Source organism: Chiloscyllium plagiosum, unplaced genomic scaffold (assembly GCF_037043375.1).
Source record: "Chiloscyllium plagiosum isolate Xiang-an unplaced genomic scaffold, Cpla_swu_hap1 HiC_scaffold_21, whole genome shotgun sequence".
Lineage (NCBI taxonomy): Eukaryota > Metazoa > Chordata > Chondrichthyes > Orectolobiformes > Hemiscylliidae > Chiloscyllium > Chiloscyllium plagiosum.
The window spans coordinates 8975436-9002763 of record NW_028270159.1 but is presented as its reverse complement, the minus strand read 5'-3'; the positions used below and the strand labels follow the sequence as shown (position 1 = coordinate 9002763).

The following is a 27328-nucleotide window of genomic DNA, read 5'->3' as shown; positions in this document are numbered from 1 at the left end:
GGGAGCGGGCACTGTTGACAGTCAGTGCTGAGGGATCAGGCACTGTTGGAGGGTGAGCGCTGAGGGAGTGGGCATTGTCGGAGGGTCAGCGCTGAGGGAGCGCCGCACTGTCAGAGGGTCAGTGCTGAGGGAGCGGGCACTGCCAGATGGTCAGTGCTTAGGGATCAGGCACTGTTGGAGGGTGAGCGCTGAGGGAGCGGACACTGTCGGAGGGTCAGTGCTGAGGGAGCGGGCACTGTCGGATGGTCAGTGCTGAGGGAGTGCCGCACTGTCGGACGGTCAGTGCTGAGGGAGTGCCGCACTGTTGGAGGGTCAGTGCTGAGGGGGCCCTGCACTGTCGGAAGGTCAGTGCTGAGGGAGCCCTGCACTGTCGGAGGGTCAGTGCTGAGGGAGCCCTGCACTGTCGGAGGGTGTGCACTGAAGGAATACTGCACTGTCAGAGGGTCAGTGCTGAGGGAGAGATCCGAAGGTAGTGATGTGGTCCTTTAAATGAGACATTAAAGTGAGACTTGTCTATTATTGACATGAAACAATGCACCTATCCTTAGATACTGCTAAAGGAGTGTTAGGAATGCTATCAAAATAAAATCTTTGAAACAAGGGGTTGGCCATTCAGCCCCCAAGCCTATGCTCCTATTCCAGGTGATGGCTGGTTACTTGTCTCAACACCATTTCCCCAGATCTTTTAAGCTCCTTCATTCCTAGAAATCTTTGAATTTTTCTCTTGAACATACACAATAACTGAGCTTACATATTGTAGACATGCTTCTGTCAAATTATTCACTGCAGCAACTCGCAAACTTCCCCAGCCAGCACCATCCAAACCTACGGCCACATCCATCTCGATACATGGGAACACCACCCCCTGCAAGTTCCCCTTCAAGCCAATCACCATCCTGACTTGGAAATATATCGCTGTTCCTTCACGGTCACTGGGTCAGAATCCTGGAATTCCCTCCCTGACAATATTGTTGGTTTTCTTAGATCCCAAGGACTGTAGTAGTTTAAGAAGGGAGCTAACATCCACCAGCCAAGACCAGGTCTTATTACTGAATTTTTGAAAACTGCAATGAAATTGAAGAGAGGGATCGTTCAGGTTCCTGATATTAGTTGCACCCAGTAGCTGCACCAGCATCAAGGCCATGGTCATCCGAAACCAACTGCATTGGGCTGGCTTTGCTCTTAGGGTGTCTGTGTTCCCACAACCAAAGCAAATTGTCTTTGCCAAGTTCAAGGAAGGCAATTGAATGAGAGGAGGACAAAAGGAGTTTTCAAAGATTCTCTGAAGGCTTCCTTCAAGAAATGGAACGTAGATGTCAATGCGTGGGAGACCCTCGTTCAAATGAAACTGTCTTGGAGGAAGTTCCTGTTTGCAGGGGCACAATTCTTTGAGAAGACCCATCAGCAAGAGGCAAGAAAATAAACTGGAGAAGGGAATGCTAGCTATCTCAAGGTCAAGGGCCAATGCTGCTTCCCTGAAACTCTTACCAGTGAGTGGTCAGAGATGTGGCTGCAGGATCACCACCCACACAAGGACCCATAGAATCCATGACCAGTGACACAGAATTTCCGAGGTGGATAATGGTACTTGTTAGCGAGTAATTGAGGACAATGCTGATTGTTACACCTTGCTGTGTGTAGGATGGTCAGTGCTTTTCCTCATGGGACAGTACCAGCCAGGCCCCCAATGTAGCGGGAATGCTTTGAGGCATTTCAGAAAGTTGCTATATAAATTTAATTTTCTCGCCAGCTGCAACCCCAGGATTTGAAAAGCCGGTGCATATGACGGTGTATAGGTTCGGAGAATGTCTTGTTGGCAAAGCACAAATTTATTAAAAGTTGTGTTTGCCAGGAGGAAGAATCACTTGGATCGATCACTTTTTAAAAATATATTTATTCAGTTTGTGGGATGTCGGCGTCACTGGCTGGGCCCAGTATTTATTGCCCATTCCTAGTTGCCCCTTGAGAAGGTGGGGGTGAGCTGCCTTCTTGAACCGCTGCAGTCCACCTGCTGTGCGTTGACCCACAATGCCCTTAGGGAGGGAATTCTCGAGTTTTGACCCAGATCACTTGATTTAATAATTTCTTTGATAAATAACCTATTGGCTGGTTTTTATCAACTCTACTGAATTGAATTGGTTTTCCTATCACACTTACCAGTAACTAACAGAGTGGGCTGGAAATTGAGACAGAAATAATGGTGTGTGATTGAAGTTTTGCAGTTATTAATGTTCATCTGCAAGTGAAGGAGCTACCCATGAAATATGAACCCTCACAAATGGCTGAGTGCCTCCAAAATTAATAAAAATTGCATCTTGCCTTCAATCTCCCAAAAGGTTCTTAAAATTTACTGATTAGTGTATTAACTGTTCAGTGAAGGTGCCGCAGAAATTCAGGTCATTAAAAGTCTAAGTAACCTTTCACTGACACGTAATGTTGTCAGCAGAATCTCTCTCGGCCAGAGAGAAAGCAACTCAGATTATCCAATCCCATTCCCTCACCGAGTAAATTGTTGGAAATCGAGAGAAGGGATCAGATTTTGAATACCAGAAAAAACCGAGAATGCTGGAAGTCAGAAACAAGAACAGAAATTGATGGAAAAACTCAGCAGGTCTGGCAGTATCTATGGAAAGAAAGCAGAGTTAACGTTTTGGGTCCAATGACCCTGCTTCAGCACTGATTGGAGCTGGTTGGTATTCCCACAAGGCCTCACTGGTAAAGTGCAGCGTTCCCACAGAACGCTTGGGAATCACTGGCCCAAGACCATCCTGAGTGGAGGAGCACCATCCAGGAAGTTGTTGAGCACCTCGAGACTTGCTCTCGGCTAAAAATGGAATCCGGGAGAAAAGAACGCAAGGAGCGCGCTGCCACACCAACATCCCACAACCACCTGGTGAAGGAGCGCGCTGCCACACCAACATCCCACAACCACCTGGTGAAGGGGCGCACTGCCACACCAACATCCCACAACCACCTGGTGAAGGGGCGCGCTGCCACACCAACATCCCACAACCACCTGGTGAAGGGGCGCACTGCCACACCAACATCCCACAACCACCTGGTGAAGGGGCGCACTGCCACACCAACATCCCACAACCACCTGATGAAGGAACAGCGCTCCGAAAGCTAGTGCTTCCAATTAAACCTGTTGGACTATAACCTGGTGTTGTGTGATTTTTAACTTTGTCCACCCCAGTCCGACACTGTCTCCTCCAAATCATGACCCCCTTCCCGTGACCACCACCTGCCCCAAGTATAACAGTGCCCGCGGTAGCTACATCGGTCTGTACAGCCGCCTACAGACTCACCCTGGGAGGGGGAGAGAGTCATCTTCCTCTGTGAGGGCCTGCCGATGGTGATAATGGTATAAGTGCTGAAGGTGGGGTGGGGGGAGATGGGTTGGAGTAAATGATAGGTGGAGACACAGACCTGAGGAAGGAAGCACGATAGATCAGGTAAAGGTCAACCTGGGAGGATCAATAGCTGCTAATGGGGACCATTGACAGGTGAGAGTGGGTAGTTTGTGGTAGCAGACCATGTGATGACAAGGCCTGGTGTGTGGGGGTTGGCGTAATGAAGTGGGAGAGCTCAGACCCTAAAGTTGTTGAACTCAATATTGAGTCCAGAAGGCTGCAGGGTCCTCAAGTGGATAATGAGGTGCTGTTCTTCCAGCCTGCACTGAGCTTCACTGGAGCACTGCAGACAGTCAGGGGACAGAGAGGCTGGTCAGGGGACAGGGGTGGGCTGTTAAAGTGGCAGGCGATGGGAAGCTCAGGGACCGTGGGCAGAACGTAAGTGTTCAGTGAAGTGATCACACAGTCCATGCTTTGTTTCCCCAGTGACGACATTGTGAGCAGCAAATACAGTCGGACAGTAGATTTCCTTCCGTAAGTGGACTAGTGAACCAGGTGGGTCTTGAATGACAATCAGTAATAATTACATAATTAAGATAAATTCCTGCGAATGCTGGAAGTCTGAAACAATCACAGAGAAAGCTGGAGAAACTCAGCAGGTCTGTCAGCACAGGGTCCTCCAGCACAGAAACAGACCCTTCGGCCCAACCAGTCCATGCCGACCATAATCCCAAACTAAACTAGTCCCACCTGCCTGCTCCTGGCCAATATCCCTCCAAACCTTTCCCAATTCATGTACGTATCCAAAATATCTTTTAAACGTTGTAACTGAGCCCACATCCACCACTCCCTCACCACTGTCTGTGTAAAAAAAAAATTGCCCCTCATGTCTTTTTAGAATCTCTGTCCTCTCACCTTAAAAATATGTGCACTTCCACACCCTCCCCCCTCCACCGTCTTGAAATCTCCCACCCTAGGGAAAAGACATTATAGAAGAGAAACAGGGTTAATGTTTCGGGACCGGCCTGACTCTGGGGAGCTATATGGGATATCATGAAGGCCTCATTGTACTGGAACTACCTTGGGCCCCCAGTGAGTTAGAGCAAACTATAGTTTTCCAGCTCAGAGCAGCTCCCCACTTCAATGGTTTGTGTTGTTGCTGTAATCCTCTGTGACAATCACATATCACAAAACACAAGGCTTTGCAGCGTTTTTGACACAGTCTGGCTTTTAACGGGCTGTTGGGGACCCTCCTCCTAACTTGGCCACAGTGCCTGAGCCGGGTATGGCGTCAGGTTACAGAGAGAGGGAGGAGGGACTGGTACATGGAGTTGCCCTTTTAAGAGGCTGTCTGGCTGATTGCTGAGAATGTGGATGAGATCAGGGGGTTTTGAGCATTTTCTGTGGTGTTTCTCTCTCTCTCTCGTTTGCCAGGGGTTTGACCCCTGTGAGGTTCAAATACAGGGTCAGGCTGGGACCAGCCTGTGTGCCCTGTCCTGTCGCCCAGGGAAGGAGCTACCAGCTGGGGAACCTCACTGTCCAAGGCTATTTCCAGTTTAAGAGGCAGTGCCTGCTGATGCCTGCTGAGATGGATGGGTTAAGCTGCTAGGGTTTGGATGTGGTTGTTGTTAGCTCAGTTTGTGTCTGTGTGTGTGAGAGAGAGACAGGAGCAGGCAGGCAGCAGCAGCCATGGATTTCAACGTCAAGAAGTTGGCTTCAGACGCTGGCGTTTTCTTCAGTCGAGCCGTTCAGGTAAGGAGCTGTTTGCCCAGGCTACCCACACCCCTCCTCCCCCCTCCTCCCTTCCCCTACCCCAGGGTAGGGCTGGCAGGGGGATGGACGATGGGAGCACATTCTGGGAGGCTCATTCTGAGAGGCCTTTACATGGGAGGGACATCGAGGGCACAGTGTACACGCCTCGAGGGAGGGGGACAGGGGGACAGTGTACACTCCTCAGGGGGAGGGAGACAGGGGGGACAGTGTACATGCCTCAGGGGGAGGGGGACAGTGTACATGCCTCAGGGGGAGGCGGACAGGGGGACAGTGTACACGCCTCAGGGGGAGGGAGACAGGGGGGACAGTGTACATGCCTCAGGGGGAGGGGAACATTGTACACGCCTCAGGGGGAGGGAGACAGGGGGACAGTGTACATGCCTCAGGGGGAGGGAGACAAGGGGGACAGTGTACATGCCTCAGGGGGAGGGGAACATTGTACACGCCTCAGGGGGAGGGAGACAGGGGGACAGTGTACATGCCTCAGGGGGAGGGAGACAGGGGGACAGTGTACACGCCTCAGGGGGAGGGAGACAGGGGGGACAGTGTACATGCCTCAGGGGGAGGGGAACATTGTACACGCCTCAGGGGGAGGGAGACAGGGGGACAGTGTACATGCCTCAGGGGGAGGGCGACAGGGGCACAGTGTACACACCTCAGGGGGAGGGGGACAGTGTACACGCCTCAGGGGGAGGGGGAGGGGGACAGGGGGACAGTGTACACACCTTGGGGAGGGGGACAGTGTACATGCCTGAGGGAGAGGGGGACAGAGTACAGGCCTCAGGGGGAGGGGGACGGGGGCACAGTGTACACGCCACAGGGGGATGGGGACAGTGTACACGCTTCAGGGGGAGGGGGACGGGGGGCAGTGTACATGCCTCAGGGGGAGGGGGACAGTGTACACGCCTCAGGGGGAGGGGGAGAGGGGCACAGTGTACACGCCTCAGGGGGAGGGGGACAGGGGGACAGTGTACACGCCTCAGTGGGAGGGGGATAGTGTACACGCCTCAGGGGGAGGGGGAGAGGGGCACAGTGTACACGCCTCAGGGGGAGGGGGACAGTGGGACAGTGTACACGCCTCAGTGGGAGGGGGAGAGGGGCACAGTGTACACGCCTCAGGGGGAGGGGGAGAGGGGCACAGTGTACACACCTCAGGGGGAGGGGGACAGGGGGACAGTGTACACGCCTCAGTGAGAGGAGGACAGGGGGACAGTGTACACGCCTCAGTGGGAGGAGGACAGGGGGACAGTTTACACACCTCAGGGGGACAGTGTACACACCTCAGGGGGAGGGGGACAGGGGGACAGTGTACACACCTCAGGGGGAGGGGGACAGGGGGACAGTGTACACGCCCCGGGGAGGGGGACACGGGGACAGTGTTCACGCCTCAGTGGGTGGGGGACAGTGTTCACGCCTCAGTGGGTGGGGGACAGTATACACGCCTCGGGGGAGGTGGAGGCGGACAGTGTACACGCCTCGGGGAGGGGAACAGTATACACGCCTCAGGAGAGGGGGACAGTGTACACTCCTCAGGGGGAGGGGGACAGTGTACACTCCTCAGGGGGAGGGGGACAGGGGGTTAGTGGACATGCCTCAGGAGGAGGGGGACAGGAGGAGAGGGGGACAGTGTATACGCCTCAGGGACAGGGGGACAGGGGGACAATTTACACTCCTCAGGGGGAGGGGGGGGAGGGGGACAGTGTACACTTCTCAGGGGGATGGGAGGGGGACAGGGTACACTCCTCAGGGGGAGGGGGTTAGGGAGACAGCGTACAGGCCTCAGGGGGAGGGGGACAGTGTACACTCCTCGGGGGAGGGGGACAGGGGACAGTGTACACTCCTCCAGGGGAGGGGGGACAGGGGGACAGTGTACACTTCTCAGGGGGAGGGGGACAGTGTACACTCCTCAGGGGGAGGGAGACAGTGTACACTCCTCAGGGGGAGGGGGACAGGGGGACAGTGTACACTCCTCAGGGGAAGGGGGACAGGGGGACAGTGTATATTCCTCAGGGGGAAGGGGACAGGGTACACTCCTCAGGGGGAAGGGGACAGGGTATACTCCTCAGGGGGAGGGGGACAGGGTATACTCCTCAGGGGGAGGGGGACAGGGTACACTCCTCAGGGGGCGGGGGACAGGGTATACTCCTCAGGGGGAGGGGGTCAGGGGGACAGTGTACACGCCTCGGGGGAGGGGGACAGGGGGACAGTGTACACGCCTCAGGGGGAGGGGGACAGTGGGAGAGGGAAACAGTATACACGCCTCAGGGGGACAGTATACACGCCTCAGGGGGACAGGGGGACAGGGACAGTGTACACGCCTCAGGGGGAGGGGGACAGTGGGAGAGGGGGACAGTGTACACGCCTCAGGGGGAGGGGGACAGTGGGAGAGGGAAACAGTATACACGCCTCAGGGGGGAGGGGGACAGGGAGAGAGTGTACACGCCTCAGGGGGAGGGGGACAGGGACAGTGTACACGCCTCAGGGGGAGGGGGACAGGGGGACAGTGTACATGCCACAGGGGGACAGTGTACACCCCTCAGGGGAGGGGCACTGGGAGACAGTATACACGCCTCAGGGGGAGGGGGACAGTGTACATGCCTCAGGGGGAGTGGAACAGGGGTCAGTGTACATGCCTCAGGGGGAGGGGAACGGGGGACAGTGTACATACCTGAGGGGGACAGGGGGGAGAGGGTACACTCCTCAGGGGGAGAGGGGGACAGGGTACACTCCTCAGGGGGACAGTGTACTCGCCTCAGGGGGAGGGGCACAGTGTACACGCCTCAGGGGGAGGGACACAAAGGGACAGTGTACATGCCTCAGGGGGAGGGGGACAGGGGCACAATGTACACGCCTCAGGGGGGAGGGGGACAATGTACACGCCTCGGGGGACGGGGATAGGGAGACAGTGTACATGCCTCAGGGGAGGGGGATAGTGTACACACCTCAGAGGGGGGAGAGAGAGAGAGAGAGAGAGAGATGGGGGAGGGCGACAGAAGGAGAGGGGGACTGAGGGAAGGGGAGATGGGGTCAGGGGTGAGAGGGGTTTGGGTAGGAGAGGGCGACAGGGGGAGCGTGGGCTGGGGGAGAGAGAGGGACAGGGAGAGGGGAATGGGGGAGGGGAGTGGGACAGGGGCAGAGCGATAGGGAGAGACCCAGACCCAGAGATGGTGACGGAAACAGAGAGTGTAACAAATGAGGCTCAGAGAGACAGTAATGAACGGGATGGTGTCAGAGCCCAGTAGCTGGAATGGTCTGATGGTGTGACACTTTAATACCTCCAGACTCAGGACGGCTGGGAAACTGAACCATTTTCTAAAATGAATTTAAATGTAACCGTTGTCGTTTGGGAGGTGGTGGAGGGTAGATTTCGATCCAGGTTAAAGTCTGTGTGTAACTTCAGGCTGGAGTACTCTGCTGAGCTTGAGACCAGAATTCATCTTTTTATATAAAGGTGCTGGTTAATTATACTGAGCTGAGCCAGACCTGGCATTATCTCTGCCCCAACCCAGGAGCTGCTAACAATTCCTGCCCCAATTCTTCAATTTGACTAATTATTCCGTTTCCCGTTTCCCGGCCTGGCACAGGTCAGCACAGGATCTGTGAGGAATCCTGTCACAATTAACATCACGTCGGTTTGAGGATTTATAAACAGCTCCTTTTCAGTGAACTTTGGGGCTTGTTTAATAGAATGTGCTAATCTTGTGCTGGTTATGAGTAAGAGTGGGTAAGACTAGGAATGTAGGGACATGTTGATAATGCAGCAGGGAGGCCACTCAGCCCACTGTGTTGGTGTTGGATGGAGGCCCGCTCCCCACCTACCCAGAACCCCAACGTAATGGTCCGTGTCATCACTCAAAGCCCTGATTTGGATCTGCCTTCACAACGCTGTTTCTGAGGAGATCCTGGAACTTACTGCATGAAGTAAACCCCTCCCCCTGTTGGGCCTTTGCCTCAGGATGGAAATGGTTGTGGGTGTTTTGTCAGGAGGTGGTGAGGTATCAGTTTGTACCTGAGAAAGGGGAAGCTCTCAGCTGGTGTCCAGTGAGGGTTTTAAGGGAGACAGGCAGGAGGCAGTTATGTGGAGTCAGGCCTCAGGTCAGCCATTCAATGGCGAAACAGGCTCGAGGGCCTACTAGGCCCTGTTCTAGGGGGAAGGCAAGGACTGCACATGATGGAGATCGGAGTCAAAACGTATGGTGCTGGAAAAACACAGCAGGTCAGGCAGCATCCAAGGAGCAAAAGAGTCGACATTTCAAGCAAAATCTCTTCATCAGGAATATCATCTTCATCTTCATTCCTGATGAAGAGCTTATGCTCGAAATATCGACTCTCCTTCTCCTTGGATGCTGCCTACTCTGGTTCTAGGATTCTGTTTCCGGGCTCGAGCTCCAGACCCTGCTGCCAGGTGACTCCCTGCCTGCACTCCTCCGTGTATTTGGATGGCAGGGACCCTGGGGGGAGTCTCCTAAATCCAGGGATGTGTTCAGAGAGAATGTTGTTGGTCATATCTCGGTGAGTATGACTCACTTTCTCCGAGAGAGAGAGAGAGAGAGACTGTGGTTTTGACCTGGGGCTACAGGAGTCTCATTGTGCAGAGGTTCGGTCAGGGAGTCTGGGGTCAGGTTGGAACAGAGGCTGGACTGCTGCAGGGCCATCCACAATGCCCTTAGGGAGAGAGTTCCAGGATTTTGACCCAGTGACACTAAAGGAACGGCGATCTTTCTCCAAGTCAGGATGGTGAGGGATTCCAAGGGGAACTTGCAGGGGGTGGTGTTCCCATGTATCTGCTCCCCTTGTCCTTCCAGATGGAAGTGGCGTGGATTTGGAAGGTGCTGCCTGAGGATCTTTGCTGAATTTCTGCAGTGCATCCTGTAGATAGTACACACTGCTGTTACTGAGCATTGGTGGTGGAGGGAGTGGATGTTTGTGGATGTGGTGCTGGGGGCTGCTTTGTCCTGGATGGTGTCAAGCGTCTTGAGTGTTGTTGGAGCTGCACCCACCCAGGGCAAGTGGCGAGTATTCCATCACACTCCTGGCTTGTGCCTTGTAGACAGTGGACAGGCCTTGGGGAGTTACTTGCTACAGTATTCCTAGCCTCTGACCTGCTTTTGGAGTCACTGTGTTTATGTACTCAGTCCAGTTTAGTTCATCATCAGTATAACCTCCAGGATGTTGGTCGTGGAGGTGGCATTCAGTGTTGGCAATCCCACTGAATGTCAGGGCGTGATGGTTGGATTCTCTCTTGTTGGAGATGGTCATTGCTGGGGCCAAATGTGACACGTTTTTTGCCAGTTATCAGGCCAAGCCTAGATATTGTCCAGGCCCAGGTCTTGCTGCATTTGGAGAGGAACTGCTTCAGTATCTGGGGAGTCACTAACAGTACTGAGTATCAGGCATGTTCACTGAGGATTGTGTATTTCTGACCTTATGATGGAGGGAAAGTCTTTGATGAAGCAGCTGAAGATGGTTGGGCCTTGGACACTACCCTGAGGGACTCCTTCAGAGACATCCTGGAGCTGAGCTGACTGACTTCCAACAACCACAACCAGCATTTACTGCTTCCTTCACTGAGCTCAGTTGTACTGGGTTAACACACCCTGTGGATCTCCTCTGTGACACGGGACTGGCTGTGTGTGTGTGTGTGTGAGAGAGAGAGCATGTGTGAGCCTATGAGTTTGTGTGTGGCGAATGTGTACACATACATGTTAGCATGTGAGTTTGTGAGTGTGTGTGAGCCTTGTGTGTGTGCACCTGTGCGTGTGTGTGCCTGTGCCTATGAGTGTGTGTGTGTGCACGTGTGCCTGTGCATGTCTGTGTGCACGTGTGTCTGTGTGCCTGTGCGCGTGTGCCTACCTTGTGTGTGTGCCTGTGCGTGTGTCCACCGTGTGAGTATGCCTGTGCTTCTGAGTGTGTCCACCTTGTGTGTGTGTGTGTGCCTGTACGTGTGTGCACATTGTGTGTGTGTGCCTGTGTGTGTGTGTGTACCTTGTGTGTATGTGCACGTGTGTGTGTGTGACTGTGTGCGCGCACGCCCACATTTCCCTTCCTTGCTGCTGTATCTCCCTCCCTCCCTCCCTCGCTCCTTGCGGCTGTGGTTTTGAAAGGCTGGCTGGTTTGAAGGTGCTTGTTTTGAGCTCTGACAGATCAAAATTAAATAAAGAACAATGAGGCCCTTCCATGGTCCGGAACATGACAGCCTCCTACACAATGGAGCACTGTTTAACTTGAACCCAATTTCTAATCTCACTCTAACCCCATAATGTGATTATAATCTTCAGTGCAGATGCAAGTGCAGACCTTCAATTTTTGGTATTTTTCTAAAAATCCTGATTTTATTTTTAACTTTCTTCCCTCCCCGCCCCCCCCACCCCCCCCACACACCTCCTGATCGTGATATGATTAGACCGAGTGGAGCTGACAGGTCAATAGTGACTGTGTAATCTAATCTGTTGGTGCTGTACACCAAATGCACAGCCTCTCTGGAAGCAGATGGCTCTGTTACATTCTCTGGATTGCGTTTTAAAGTGATGGCTGTTCCTCTGTACACTAGATTCTCAACGAATGGGGTGGGAAATCTCATAGAAACCTATATATTTCCAGCAGGACGACCACAGAGGCCAGAACCGGGGAGGGGTCACAGTCTAAAGATACACGGGAGGTACGGAAATGAGGAGAAATGTCTTCAGGAATTCCCTGACACAGGAAGTGGCTGAGGCCAAATTGTATGTTTTCAAGAAGTTAACTATAGTTCACAAACTAAAGAGACCAAAGGGTATTGGGCAGTAAGCAGGGACAGGACACTGCGTTGGATGATCAGCCATGATCATATTGAATGGCGGGGCAGACCTGAAGGGCCGAATGGCCTACTCCTGTTCCTTATATTTCAGGGTGGTAGCCTATAACTAATAGAGTGTCACAGGGATCAGGCTGGGGACACCGTTATTTACAATGGATATTAAAGACTTGGATGAGGTGAGAGAATGTCCAGGGGCAATGTTTGTGGATGACACATAAAGGATGGGTGGGGAGTCAAGGTTGTGAGGATGAGACAGAGTCTGCAGAGGGAGACAGACAGGTTAAGGGAATGAACAAAAACTTTACAGATGGCATGTAACGTGGGAAAACTGAGGTAATGCACTTTGACAGGAAGAAGAGAGGAGCTGCATATTATTTCAGTGGAGAAAGACTGCAGAAAGTGCATAAATCACAAAAAGCTAGTTCAATGGGTAATAGGGAGGCAAGTGGAATGTTGGCCTTTGTTTCAAAGGGAATGGAGTTTAAAAATAGGGGCGCCTTGCTAAAACTATACAAGGGCCAGTCAGATCACAGCTGGAATACTGAACAGTTTTAGTCCGCTATGTGAGGAATGATAGACCAGCATTGAGAAGGTTTACTCGGTTAATCCCAGAGAATGGAGGGACTGCATTAGGAGGAGAGGTTGAGCAGGCCGGGCCTGTACTCGTTGGGGTTTAGAAGAATGGGAGGCGACTGTATTGAAACAGACAGGATAGTCAGTGGGCTGGGCAGGGTCAATGGGGCCAGTTCCTATCCCCCTTGTGGGAGAGTCGAGGACCAGAGGAAATACGTGGTGACCCAATTAGGTTTCTTCTGTGAGGACTGTGAATCTGTGGAATTCTTATTTTATTCCCTCGTGGAATGTGGGAGTCCAGTATTTATTGCCCGTCCCTAGTTGCCCCTTGAGAAGGTGGGAGTGAGCTGCCTTCTGGAACCGCTGCAGTCCGTGTGCTGTGGGTTGATCCACAATGCCCTTAGGGAGGGAATTCCAGGATCCTGACCCAGTGACATTGAAGGAACAGCGATATATTTCCAAGTCAGGATAGTGAGTGGCTTGGAGGGGAGCTTGCACGGTTTTTAAAAAAAATCATTCATGAGATAAGGGTGTCACTGGCCAGGCCAGCGTTTATTGTCCATCCCTAATTGCCCAGAGGGCAGTTGAGAGGCAACCCCATTGCTGCGGGTCTGGAGTCATGTGTAGGCCAGGCCAGGTAAGGACGGCATCCCTAAAGGACATTAGTGACCCAGATGGAATTTTCCGACAATGGATTCATGGTCGTCATTAGACTCTTAAATCCAGATTTTTAAAAAATTGAGTTCAAATTTCACCATCTGCAATGGTGATATTCAAATCCAGGTCATGAGAACATTACCTGGCTTTTGCCCGAAATGTTGATTTTTTTCCTGCTCCTCGGATGCTGCCTGACCTGCTGTGCTTTTCCAGCACCACTCTCTGATCTAAACTCTGGTTTCCAGCATCTGCAGTCCTCACTTTTGCCTCGCTGGATTACCAGTCCAGCGGTAATACCTCTACCTCCCTGGTGTTCCCATCAACCTACTGCCCTTGTACTTCCAGGTGGAAGTGGTCATGGGTTTGGAAGGTGATGTGTGAGGACCTTTGGTGAATTTACTGCAGAGGCTGGGTCACTGATCACATGGGAGGCTGAGAGAAACAGGTTTAATCAGTGAGAGGATTGGGGGATTATGGGGAAAAGGCAGGAAAGGCAATTTGAAGATAATCAGATTAGCCACATGCTCACTGAGTGGCAGAACAGACTCAATGACTTACCGAACGGCCTACTTCTGAATGGGCTGAATGGCCTACTTCTCTTTTATCTTAACTTGGTACATTGACTAATCTGTTTATTCTACTTTGTTAAAGGGCAGTCAGGTATAACTGCAGATGCTGGGTCCTCAAAGTATACATTGCCTTATTGTGACACAATGTAAAATGGTGTTTTTCCCAAAAAAGCTTGTGTTGAGGTGTAGCCAGGGATATATGAGCACCCGCTAACCCACAGAAACGTGACTGCACTCTGAATAACCTCGGTGTCGAAAGCATGAACCCATGGGCTTTATAAGCGACAGGCCAGTTGCCCATGATGTTACCCTCGGAGCAGAACAACACGTGGAATAATAGATCCAATCTTTCAATGTGTGGGCGGCACGGTGGCACAGTGGTTAGCACTGCTGCCTCACAGCGCCAGAGACCCGGGTTCAGTTCCCGCCTCAGGCGACTCTCTGTGTGGAGTTTGCACATTCTCCCCGTGTCTGTGTGGGTTTCCTCCGGGTGCTCCGGTTTCCTCCCACAGTCCAAAAATGTGCAGGTTAGGTGAATTGACCATGCTAAATTGCCCATAGTGTTAGGTGAAGGGGTAAATGAAATGGGTCTGGGTGGGTTACGCTTTAGCGGGCCTGTTTCCACACCGTAAGTAATCTAATCTAATCTAATGTATATTCCCCGTGACTGAAGTAACTGCCTACTGTTATTGTTCGGACTGTATCCTTTTTTTTTTAAGAGTTACAAGAGGCCAATAGCAGTAGACTGTGTACGATGCCAAGAAATCTTTGACCTGATAGAACCAGTGTTGTTGGAGCATAGAGACATTGGGCCATAGGGATGGACAGCACAGAAACAGACCCTTCAGCCCAACTCATCCATGCTGACCAGATATCCTAATAGTGGCATTTGGCCCATATCCCTCTAAACCCTTCCTATTCATATATCCATCCAGATGCCTTTTAAATGCTGCAACTGTACCAGCCTCCACCAGTTCCTCTGGCAGCTCATTCCATGCACACACCACCCTGTGAGTGAAAAGGTTGCCCCTCAGGTCTCTTTTATATTATTCCCCTCTCACCCTAAACCTATGTCGTCTACTTTTAGATTCCCCTACCCCAAGGAAAAGACTGTGTCTATTTATCCTATCCACATGATTTTATAAACTTCTGTAAGGTCACCCCTCAGCCTCCGATGCTCCAGGGAAAACAGCCCAGCCTATTCAGCCTCTCCCTATAGCTCAAACCCTCCAATCCTAGCAACATCCTTGTAAATCTTTTCTGAACCCTTTCAAATTTCCCAACATCCTTCCTGTAGCAGGAAGACCAGAATTGCATGCAATATTCCAGCAGTGGCCTAACCAATGTCCTGTACAGCTGCAAACATGATCTCCCAACTCCTGTACTCAGTACTCTGACCAATAAAGGAAAGCATATCAAACACCGCCTTCACTATCCTATCTAACTGCGACTCCACTTTCAAGGAGCTATGAACCTGCACTCCAAGGTCTCTTTGGGTATAGTCCCAGAAGTTTTCATTGTTGTCCCTGGTGAGTGGTGAATGGTAAATAATTTGTTTTTTGTTTTTTTTTGGTGTGTGAGTTGTAAGCTGTTAAATCTCAGGCTGTAGCAAGTCTTCCTGATCTCAGTGATAGGTTGTGGGGACCAGGGGAATGGATGAGATGAGAAGAAATTAATTCTAGTTTCACACTTCGCACACTGCAGTCCTGGTTCAGTGTTGTGGGTGTGATGTGGATAAACACATTGAGGCCCATCTCTCTGGGGGTTCGGTGTGAAGACACTGAGACAGAAAGAGTTTTGTTTTCACCCAGAGGCAACCAGCTGTTAAACACTGATCCTTTCATCATCCTAGATTGCAGACTCCCTCTGCTGGTACATGTGGATATGCTAAGGTCAAATGGGAACAATACACAATGCCATTTTCAATAACATTACACCCAGCGATGCGGGCTTTCCACTTTGTTTCAGCCTGGAGTGAGTCAGCCTGTGGCTCAGTGTTAAATGAAGGGCAGTTTAGTGTCGGACCGAATGGAGACTGGAGGTGAATCAACCAAAACCCCAGAAGGATCCACTGTATCCATCATCTCCCTCCACTCTCTCTCGCTCTTTTCTTTCTTTCTCTCTCTCTCTTTCTTTCTCTCTCTTTATCTCTCTATCTCTTTTTATATCTCTTTCTTTATCTCTCTTCCTTTATTTCTTTTTCTTTCTCTTTTTCTCTCTCTCTCTCTCTTTCTCTCTGTTTTTGTCTCTTTCTCTCTCTCTCTTTCTCTCGTTTTCTTTAGCTTTCTCTCTTTTTCTTTCCCTCGCTGTCTTTCTTTTTGTTCCTCTCTTTCTTCCTCCTCCTCCCTTTCTTTTTCTCTCTCTCTCTCTCTCTCTCTTTTTTCTGTCTCTCTTTCTCTCTATTTTCTCTCTCTATTTTATTTCTCTCTCTCTGTTACCGCTCATGCTCCCCCCCCCACTCGCCCATCTCTCTCTCTCTCTCCTTGCTGTCCCTCACCCCCACACTCTCTTTCTTTTCCCCTCCCCCAGGTATCAGGCTGCAGCCATCTCTGTGCACTAGTCCAGGTTTGTTTTTGATGTATTGCGTGTACCCGGAATCGGTGCCCAGTCCTCGCTGGCAGCTGCTGGATTCCTGTAGATCCTCGGGCCTCAGCTCCTGAGGTACTTTGTGTTGGGTTTATCTCCCGTTCTCCTGCTCTCCCTAATGACTCAGTGAATGAAGAGTGATCTGAGATAGGGGTATATAGAAAGTCCCCCTCATTGTTATTGTGATGAAGGAATTGGTGCCAGGAATCGATCAGTAGTTCACGGCCTGAGCTGCCTGCTGTAATCTACTGGTTGCACCTGAACCAGTGAAATGGGCAATTAAAGAGCATTTTAATTTTGAGATGATCCAGTGAGACTCTGAGCTGTGTCAGTCTGCTGTTGCGATGCCAGGAATACATTAATACCGTGTGTTTCTGACTGCACTGCTGAAACTTCCCACTCTGCAGCTCCTGTGTGGAGAGGGTTAGAGTGGTTTCCATGTGAAATAGGAATAGCATTAGGATCAGGAGGAGGCCGTTTGGCCCCTCAGCCTTCCCTGCTGTCACTAAGACCGTGGGTGTTGTGAATACCTCATCTTGCTACCTCAGTTTGATCACCTAAGGTGGGGAACGCATTTGCCTAGTGGGACTACCACTGGACTGTTAATCCAGAGATGAGAGTGTGTGGTGCTGGAAAAGCTCAGCAGGTCAGGCAGCATCCGAGGAGCAGGAGAATCGACGTTTCAAGTCGGAGCACTTCATCAGGTATCCAGAGACCCAGGTAATGTTCTGGGGACCTGGGTTCGAATCCCCTCCAGGGCAGATGGTGGAATTTGAAACCTGGAATTAAGAATTTAATGATGACCATGAATCCATTGTTGATTTGTTGGGAAAATCCCATCTGGGTCACTAATGTCCTTTTATGGAAAGAAACTGCCATCCTTACCTGGTCTGGCCTACATGTGACTCCAGACCTGCAGCAATGTGGTTGACTCTTACCCATCCCTAATTGCCCAGAGGGTGGTTAATAAATGCTGGTCTAGCCAACGGTGCACTCATCCCATGATTGAGTTGATAAAAACCTTTCACCTCCCCCACTCCTGGCTTATCAAAACTCTATCCCCCCCCCCCCCACCGCCTTCATAATCTCTACTCCCACTATCTTTTTGAGGAAGAGACTTCCAAAGACTGAGGGGAAACATCCTCCTCATCTCTGCCGTAAGTGGGTGACCGCTTACTTTGAACCAGTGATCCTTCGTTCTAGATTCTTCCACAAGAGAAAGGATGTGCCCTGCTGTTATCAGACTGATGAGCAGATCCCTCCTATATTAGAGCTGATCTTTCTCTGTACCTTCTCTGAAGCTGTAACACTGATGTACTTATGTAAGGTATGATTTGTCTGGATAGCACACAAAACAATACTTTTCACTGTATCTCGGTACAAATGACAATGATAAATCAAATCAAATCAAAATCTGACTCTGTCCAGATCCTTTAGAATCTGAAATGTTTCAATCAAGTCACCCCTCTCTCTCCCTAAACTCCCAGTTGATGCAGGCCTTCCTGGTAAGATTCCCATCCCGTCCCACGTATCAGTCTGGCTAAACCATCTCTTGATTCTCTGCTTCAAGTGGCTTTTCTAAAGGTTTGTCTCAAATTGCTCCAAAACCATTTATTCATTCACGGGATGAGGGTGTCACTGACTGACTGGGTCAACATTTATTGCCCATCCCTAATTACCCAAGGGGCAGTTAGGAGGCAACCACATTGCTGTGGGTCTGGAGTCACATGTAGGCCAGACCGGGTAAGGATGACAGTTTCCTTCCCTAAAGGACATTAGTGACCCAGATGAGATTTTCCAACAATCGACAATGAATTCATGGTCATCATTCTATCTCTTAATTCCAGATTTTGTTTCATTGAATTCAGATTCCACCATCTGCCATGGCAGGATTCAAACCCAGGCCCCCAGAACCTTTCCTGGGTCTCTGGATTAACAGTCCAGTGATAATACCACTAGGCCATCATCTACCCATAATCCCAAAGGGGGGGAGCGACTGCTTGAAATTCTGCTCACTATCTCCTTTTAAGTTGGTGGCTGAATCACTGCACAGTAAATATTTAATGCAGTCTATCTCTTCCTCTCTCCCTCCCTCCCTCCCTTTCTCCAGCATTCTGTTTTTGCCCCTTCTTGACTCCATCCTGCCCGTCACAATCCCAATTCCGCTATCGTTGCACCCAATTTCAAAATCCCACCGTGGCAGACTGTGGAAGATCTGTTCATTGAAATCTGGAGTTAAGGATCTGAATGCCTGGAGTCCAGGCTGCAGATTCTTCAGAATAAACTGAAAGAACCGCTGGAGAACGCAAACAAAAGCAGAAATTGCTGGAAAGGCTCAGCGGGTCTGGCAGCGTCTGTTGAGGGAAATCAGAGTTAACGTTTCAGGTCCAGTGACCCTTCCTCAGTTCTGAAACGTTAACCCTGATTTCTCTCCACAGACGCCGCCAAAACTGCTGAGCTTTTGCAGCAATTTGTGCTCTTACATACATTGAAATGTAGATGATCGGGGCAGGAGGAGACCGTTTGGCCCTTCGACCCTGCTTTGCCATTCATTACAATCATGGCCGATCGTCTAACTCAGTAGCCTAATCCTGCTTCCGCTCCAAAACCTTTGATCCCATTTACCCCAAGTGCTATATCTAGCCGCCTCTTGAATTCATCCAATGTTTTGGCACTAACTACTTCCTGTGATAATGAATTCCACAGGCTCACTGCTCTTTGGGTGAAGAAATGTCTCCTCATCGCTGTCGTAAATGGTCCACCCTGAATCTTCAGACTGTGACCCCTGGTTCTGGACGCACCCACCATCGGGAACATCCTCCTGCATCCACCCTGTCTAATCCTGTCAGAATTTTATACGTCTCTCTGAGATCCCCCTCTCATTTGTCTGAACTCGAATGAAAACAATCCTAACCACGTCAAGCTCTCCTCATATGTCAGTCCCGCCATCCCCGGAATCAGCCTGGTGAAGCTTCGCTACGCTCCCTCAGGAGCAAGTGCATCCTTCCTCAGAAAAGGAGACCAAAACTGCGCACAATATTGTTGGCGTGGCCTCACCAAGGCCCTGTACAACTGTAATAACACATCCCTGCTCCTGTACTCAAAACTTCTTGCAGTGAAGGTTTTGTTGCAGATTCTTCAGTTGTCAATGATCAGAAGGCCTCGTGTGGTTCCCGAATGTAGACAGGTTGGCCCAGTTTGAAAGGATATGTGGCAGGAGTGAGACAGTGGGTGGATTCTTCCTCCATTGTTGCAAGTTCCTCTCCAAAACCAATGTCCTGAGCCCAGGCCTTGGGCAGCTCACACAGCCGTCTGCACTCTCGCTCTCAGCTGCAGAGAATTATCCATCTGTTATTCCCCACCCCCACCCCGACTCCATGAGCCTCAGCTCCCACTACATTCCCCCTAACTCCCCGGCTTGCTGTCCCATAGTGCTGCGGTCAGTTCACAACTGATGTATGATGAGAGACTGGAACAGTTAGGATAATATTCCTGGGGTTAGGAGGATGAGAGGGTGATCTCACAGAGACCTATAAAATTCTAACAGGACTAGATAAAGTAAAAAACACAAAAAGGATGTTCCCGATGAGCAGGGAGTTCAGATCAAGGGGGTCACAGTTTAAGGATGCAGGGTGGGACATTTCAGACAGAGATGAGGAGAAATGTCTTTACCCAGAGAACGGGGAGACTGTGGAATTCTCTGTCACAGGAAGCAACTGAGACCAAAATATTGAATGTTTTAAAGCAGGAGCTAGATACAAGGCCTAAGGGATCAAATGGGTATGGGGGAGAAAGCGGGAACAGGGGATTGAGGTAGATGATCAGCCATGATCGTATTGAATGACAAAGCAGGCTCGAAGGGCTGAATGGCCTACTCCCGCTCCTGTTGGGTATGTTTGTATGTGTGGCAATTCACATATCTGCTGTCCCTGCGATATGGGCACCTCCGTTTAGTTTTAACTCTAAATGCAGAGTTCAAGTCCACAGACTGGACACAGGTGACAGACAACCCCACCTCCTCCTGGGAGCTCTTGCTGCCTCGTGTGGGATCTTGCTGTGCGCATCCCTGTATTTGTTCCCCCCCCTCCCCCGCTGCAATCTTTTTTGCAGGCAGGCAGTGAGACTGGTTCAGAATCCATTTGCCCCCCCCCCCCCCAGACCCGTCTGGCCCCAGGGATGGGACCATTAGTGTAATTGCTGAGTCCAGGTTAATTGGAAGCATACTGACATTTGCCTTGAGTAAATGAAGTGGTTTATTCAGGGAAATAAAATCTCGAACCATGCACCGCATGACAGCTGATGGGAGGGAAGCATTATGCTAATCTTGTTTTTGTACAGAACAATAGATTTCTCCTGGCAAAAGCAGCTGAGTCACTTTATTGATTTAGGGGAACTCTGTAACCATGGTAACACATATAAGATGGTGATTATGTTAATGTGCTGTTAATGAAAGATGACTGATGGAAGCATCCCAGTTTCACTGATCCATAGATACCGTCTGACCATTCCCAAAACCACGTCTGGTACAGACGACGTGGCACATGCCCCTTTAATAACGTTGTTCTCTCAGTGTCTGTGTTCCTGGTCCCTGCCTCTGGATGTGGGCTTTAGGATTGTCGGATTTTATTATAGGCTTCTGTTTAGAACCTTTTAATTATCACAGTTCAAACCTTGCCGGCTGAAGGTGGTTATAAACATTGTGGGTCTTTGTTCAGGATGTTGCTGTAATTTCTGGTGTTTCTCACTCGTGGAGGAAGCTGGTTCGGAACAGGAGGGAGAAAGGATCCAGATTGGAGGAGTGAGCTGAGGAGTGGGGGGGAGGGGACTGGAGGAGGCTCAGCTGGGCTGTTCCTGTGATGTCAACTACACATTACCTTCTGTATTTCAACAACATCAGTGCCAGAAAATACTGTCAATCTAGCACTGAGGATTTAAACATTGTAAAATATTCACTTTTCAGGCTCTCTTTCTCTGTTTCTCTCTCTCACTCTATCTCTGATCCTTGCTCGCTGCCTGTGTGTGCGTCTCTCTCTGTCACTCTGCCACACTCTGTCTCTCTTTGTTTTTCTCTCTCTGGCTGTCTCTTTCTCTGACTCAGCCTGTTTACTCCCCCCCTCTCTCTGTCACATGCTCTCTGTTTTTGTCTGTCTCTCTCTCTCCGTCACTCTATCTATCTTGTGCTTGCGCGTTCTCTCTCTCTCTCTCTCTCTCTCTCTTTCCCCTCCTCGCTATTCTGTGTCAGTTTACTGTGGGTCAGACTCTGTGTTGGGAGTATGCAATAAGGTGAAATGTTTCCCTGCTGGTACACCACCCCTCTCACCTCCATCCAGGGCCCCAAACACTCCTTCCTGGTGAGACAGAGGTTCACCTGCCCTCTCCTCCAACCGAGTTTACTGCATCAGGTGCTCCCGATGTGGTCTTCTCTACATAGGGGAGACTGAACGTAAACTTAGGGAACGGTTCACCGAGCATCTCAGCTGGGCTCACTGGGTCCGACTGGACCACCCGGTCATTGCCCATTTCAATTCGCCCAACCATTCCCTTTCCAACATGACCACCCTCGGCCTCCTCCATTGCCACAACGAACCACACCACAAATTGGAGGAACAACACCTCATCTTCCGCCTCGGCAGTCTACACCCGGAGGACTCAACATTGAGTTCTCCAATTTCAAATAAACACCCTTCCCATCCCCCAACTCCCTTCCCAGCCCCTCCCTCTCCCTTCCACTACTCCCAGCCACCAACTGGATCCATCCCTCCCATTGACCAACCTGGTCATACCTTCTACCTTTCTTCACCTATCCCCACTTCACCACCCTGGCTCCTGCCACCCCCTTTATCTGCAGCTCCCCCCACACCCACCCCCAGCCTTGAAGAAGGGTTACACCTGAAATGTGGACTACTCCCCCTCGTGATGCTGCCTGGCTTGCTGTGTCCTCCCAGCCTCCTGCCTGTCTACCTTGGATTCCAGCATCTGCAGTTTTACTGTCTCACACACAATCCCAGCAAACTCTGAGATCTCTGGAGGACACACGTGGTGCGTGTTACTGGACTGAGTGAACCCACCTTATCACTTTCAGTCTATTTCCCAGGCCCATTGTGCCTCAGTTTCTGTCAATCCTGGGAGTTTCCTCAGGGATACAGCACACGGAGAGGCTCAGGACCCTCTGAAGGAATGGGGCTAACATCCCCCCCTCCCCCCGTGAGCATTGCTCATCCGAGTCCAGGATGTTTCTGATAGAAGTAAAGACCTTTCTCGATTCCTATACACAGCCATCTCTAAATGTCTTCTGCAAATGGAAAATACAATTATATCTCAGGCGAGCTTATATTCATGGCTTGGCCAGGAGTCTGGAGTTTTTAAGTGTGTGGTTGTATAATGAGTAAATCCCCAGGGGTTTCGGAGTGAATGTAGGCCAACTCTCCATAAAAGCAGGAGCTAATGCTTTTCTACAGACAATGGTTCATCAGTTTAAAATGTTGCACTGGAAATGGGTCCAGAAACTATGGGCAAAACAACAACTATCTCTGTAATTTTAGATTTATATTTTCACCGTTTTCAGGTTTAAATGGTGGCTCAGTGGTTAGCACTGCTGCCTCACAGCACCAGGGACCCGGGATCGATTCCCGCCTCGTGCGACTCTCTGTGTGGAGTTTGCACGTTCTCCTCATGTCTGCGTGGGTTTCCTTCGGGTGCTCCGGTTTCCTCCCACAATAAGAGACCTAAGGGGCAACTTTTTCACACAGAGGGTGGTACGTGTATGGAATGAGCTGCCAGAGGATGTGGTGGAGGCTGGTACAATTACAACAATTAAGAGGCATTTGGATGGGTATATGAATAGGAAGGGTTTGGAGGGATATGGGCCGGGTGCTGGCAGGTGGGACTAGATTGGGTTGGGATATCTGATCGGCATGGACAGGTTGGACCGAAGGGTCTGTTTCCGTGTTGTACATCTCTATGGCCATGCTAAATTGTCCATAGTCAGGGGTAAATATAGGGTAGCGGAATGGATCTGGGTGGGTTACTGTTCGGAGGGTCAGTGTGGACTTATTGGGGTGGAGGGCCTGTTTCCACACTGTAGGGATTCTAATCTTTCTGCAGCATCATATCATGTTGCACAGAGAGAATAGGAGCAGCAGTGGGCCATTCGGCCCTTTAATGTGATCACGGCTGATCATCCAACTCCATCCCCTGTTCCTGCTTTCTCTCCCACATTCTTTGATCCCTTTAGCCCTAAGAACTTAGACCAACTCCCATGTCCAGAGATACTTGTTACTAAACAGAAGAGGCAGGCTGAATAGGCTTGGCCTATTTTCCCTGCAGTTTCGACGGCTGAGTGGTGACTTTATAGAGGTTTATAAATCATGAGGGATATAGATAGAGTAAATAGGAAAAGTCTTCTCCCCATATTCTGTGGCCAATTCATTATTTATTTAAATCCCAGAGCCAAGAGATCACCTCTTTTGCTGAGTTGAAGGTGATTAGTCCATTGCTGAGTTGACACTCCTCAGTAATGTACAGCATTGTCTCTGCCTTTCCACAAGTGCTTGTTGGGTTTGTACTCAGGGCTCCAGAGGTGATGCTTGGCAGTGCAGGGACCCCAGTTTGGCCAAGGTCTTTTCCCCAGGGTGGCAGAGTCCAAACCTAGAGAGCATAGGTTAAAGGTGAGAGGGGAAAGATTTAAAAGGGACCTAAGGGGCAATGTTTTCACTCAGAGGGTGGTGTGTGTATGGAATGAGCTACCAGAGGAAGTGGTGGAGGCTGGTACAATTACAGCATTTAAAAGGCATCTGAATGGGGATATGTTTAGGATAAATTAAAGACCTTGGAAGTAATGAGTTTAATGTCTGGAGAAACCCTGCAACATTTTAGTTGTAACTAGGAATAATGCAAATTTAAGCTGTTTAAAAAGTTGTTTGTCCCACTTAATTAAATGCTTTGGTCTTCTTAGCCTCTGCCATCTATCTATCCACCAAAATGGGAATGTTAGTTACCAATTTATTCCAATATGCTTTGTAATGTGCTGAGCTTTGAAATTTTACTTCCGGAAACCTCCCAAAGCCGAAACAACTTGTATAAAATTCCTAGCCATGAATCCTTCCCAAATGTAATACTGTAAATGCATAAACTGAGCTCTGACTGAGGTCAGTGAAACACTGTCCTTTCATTTCTTGATTCTGAACTGTTAGAATTGGAAGCCTTCGCTCCTGATACTTGGTGTGTAAATGGACCAGAGATCTTAGTCAAACCTTTCAGACCTGTGAAGTGAGAGTTAGAAATAGTAAGTTTAAATACTGGTGGTCATAGTTCTGATGGTTGCAGAGTCAATGGTTTGGTGATTGACTGAGGTAAGATTTCCACAACTCCTTGGGAGTTCTTTCTTTTATTTGTTCATGAGGTGTGCGTGCTCCTGGCTAATCCAACATTTGTTACCCATTCCTAGTTATCCAGAAGACAGTTAAGAATCGACACGTCATTCCCCTGCCATATCTGGTTCTCGTGTAGGATAATTGATAAGAGATTCATTGATACAAATAGTTGACTTATAACACGTGAATACCGCAGTAGAGAAGGTGAGCTAGATGACTTATTCCTAGAGTCCAAAATTGCAAGCTCTCGTTCCCTCCCAGTCTGAAGGGGAGCAATATAATACCAATACCACTCACTGCAGCAGAATTGTATTTGATCACAATATGTGACCTGGCACACCCTTCACTCAATCATTACGAGCAAGGTAAAGGAATCCACCTTGGCTCAGGAAGGTGATATCAGCAGCAGAACCAAGTGTTCTGTTGGAGAAAATAAATCTTGTGTGAATCGTCTCAGTCTAATCAGAGCAGAATTGTTCTTACACTACACTAGCAGGCTAGAAATCTTACTGTAAAAATTGCTTTGTGACAAAATGGCTTCTGTTTTGTGTCAAAATTGGACAATTCTTCCACACATTCTTAATGAAGTCATTCCCAATGAAGAAGCAACCTGGGACGACTAACACGCCAAGCAACATAAATGACAGATGAAGCCAATAACCAAGAAATCAGAACAACTAAACAACTAGCCAGAATAGGAGGCTCCGTAAAAAATCCCACCCTCGGTGTTGCGGAAACCCAGCACAAGATGCAAAAGATGAGGCTAAAACAACTTCAGCCATTCTCAGCCGGAAGTCCTCCATGGATAATCCATCTTTGTCTCCTCCTGTGATCACCGGTATCACAGACTTCACCAATTCTGTTCACTTCTTGTGATATCAAGGAATGGCTGAAGGCTCTGGATGCTGCAAAAGCCTGGATAGCTGAAGACTTGTGCTTTCGGATTGTCTATCCTAACCAAGTTGTTTCAATGCAATCACAACTCCTGACTTAATGTGGAAATTTGCCCTGATATGTAACATGGAAAACAGGATTAATCCAGCTTAACCAATTCCTGCTCCATCCGTCTACTCACTGTTAATAACAAAGTGGCAGAATGTATCATTTGTAAAGGTGCTATCTGGTGGCAATGGCCTACTTGCTGATGCTAGTTTAGTGTCTGGAGTGCACTTAGCAGATGGCTGTTGTGCAAGAGTAGTTCAAACGTGGAAAAGGAGCTAAACTCTGAGGTGAGATTTACTGCCTTTTGACACCAAGTCAGCATTTGGTCAATAACTATATCAGAGTCCCAACAAAATGTAGGTTTAAAGGAATTGACAAAAATGTTCCATGGTTTAGAGTTGTATCTAACACAAGGCGGTTGTGGGTTGCTGGAGGCCAGCCCTCTAACCTTCAGTCACCGCAGGAGTTCTTCAGAATGGTATCCTTGACTTCATCAAGAATTGTTGCTCCACAATAAGGCTAGAGGTAGGAATGTTCCCTGATGTCAGGTGTTCAATATGGACTGCCATTTGCCATCACCTTCTCAAGGACAGTACTGGATGTCAGCAAGAGCTGGCCTTGTCAGTGACATTGACATTCATGGAAGAATAGAAAGAAGAAAAAGCCAGTTATTCTGTTTCTCCCCAATTGGTATAATGTGTTGACAATTCTTTTGCAATTCAAAGATGGAAATACAAATTCTCTTCACCTGCGAAAGGCTATGCGTTCTAAAGAGTCTTTTGAGACTGAGGTTGATTTATGTTTTTTTTTGTAATGGTGAGTAACAGTGTCAAGGGGTCCAAATCGATGATGGATAAATGGAGTTGTGATGCAGACTAGCCCCCGTTTTAATGGACTGGCAGAGCAGTCATTCTGTGGAATGAGCTGCCAGAGGAAATGGTGGAGGCTGGTAGCAATAACAACATTGAAAAGGCATCTGGATGGGTATATGGATAAGAAGAGTTCAGAGGGATATGAGCCGGGAGCTGGCAAATGGGACTAGGTTAATGTAGGATGTTCGGTTGGCATGGACAAGTTAGTTCCAATGGCTAAAGGGATTGAAAAGTAGGGGAAAAAGTGGGAAAAGGGGACGGAGTTGAATGATCAGCCATGAATCTATTGATTGGCAGAACAGACTGACAGGGCCGAATGGCCTACTCCTGCTCCTATTTGCTACGTGTCCACATTTATAAATGATTTTTGTCTATCTCTCATCAGGACCATTTGCAAGAATGTAAAAGTAAAGGGGAACAGTAGAGATAAAAACAAGAGTGTTGATTGGTTGGCAAGTAGACTGTGCCAACCAATCAGCACTCTATTTTCCTCCCCTTTTATCTTCGTAGCTCTGATGGGAAGCTGGGAAGAGAATGTCACAGACTAACAACCCCCTTGTGGGGGAGGGAAGAGAAATCCTCTTCGTCTCTGGTTTAAAAGGGAGATGTCGGGTCCTTAAACTCTGTCCCCCACACAAGAGGAAATATCCTTCTGGATCCTCTTTGCCACCACCTCCTCCAGGTAGAGTATATTTCAACAAGATCATAGAATCCCTACCGTGTGGCAGCAGGCCATTCAGCCCATCAAGTCCACACCAACCCTCTGAAGAGCATCCCACCTTGATCCACACCCCTACCCTATCCCTGTATTTCCCGTGGCTAATCCACACATCCC

General features: G+C 49.6%; 1 protein-coding gene across 5 annotated transcripts in view; it reads left to right on the top strand.

The window, feature by feature from the left end:
• Nucleotides 1-4754: 4754 nt before the first annotated feature.
• Nucleotides 4755-27328, top strand: part of LOC122564622 (endophilin-B2-like) — a 163192-nt gene continuing 140618 nt past the window's right edge. For 3 of the 5 annotated variants that reach the window (XM_087998224.1, XM_087998223.1, XM_087998222.1), the window contains exon 1: nucleotides 4755-5105. In XM_087998224.1, the coding sequence (XP_087854350.1) occupies nucleotides 5043-5105 (63 nt within the window). In that variant the 5' untranslated portion in view covers nucleotides 4755-5042. The remainder of the gene's footprint in view (nucleotides 5106-27328) is intronic. The other 2 variants (XM_087998225.1, XM_087998226.1) reach the window with 2 other exon arrangements.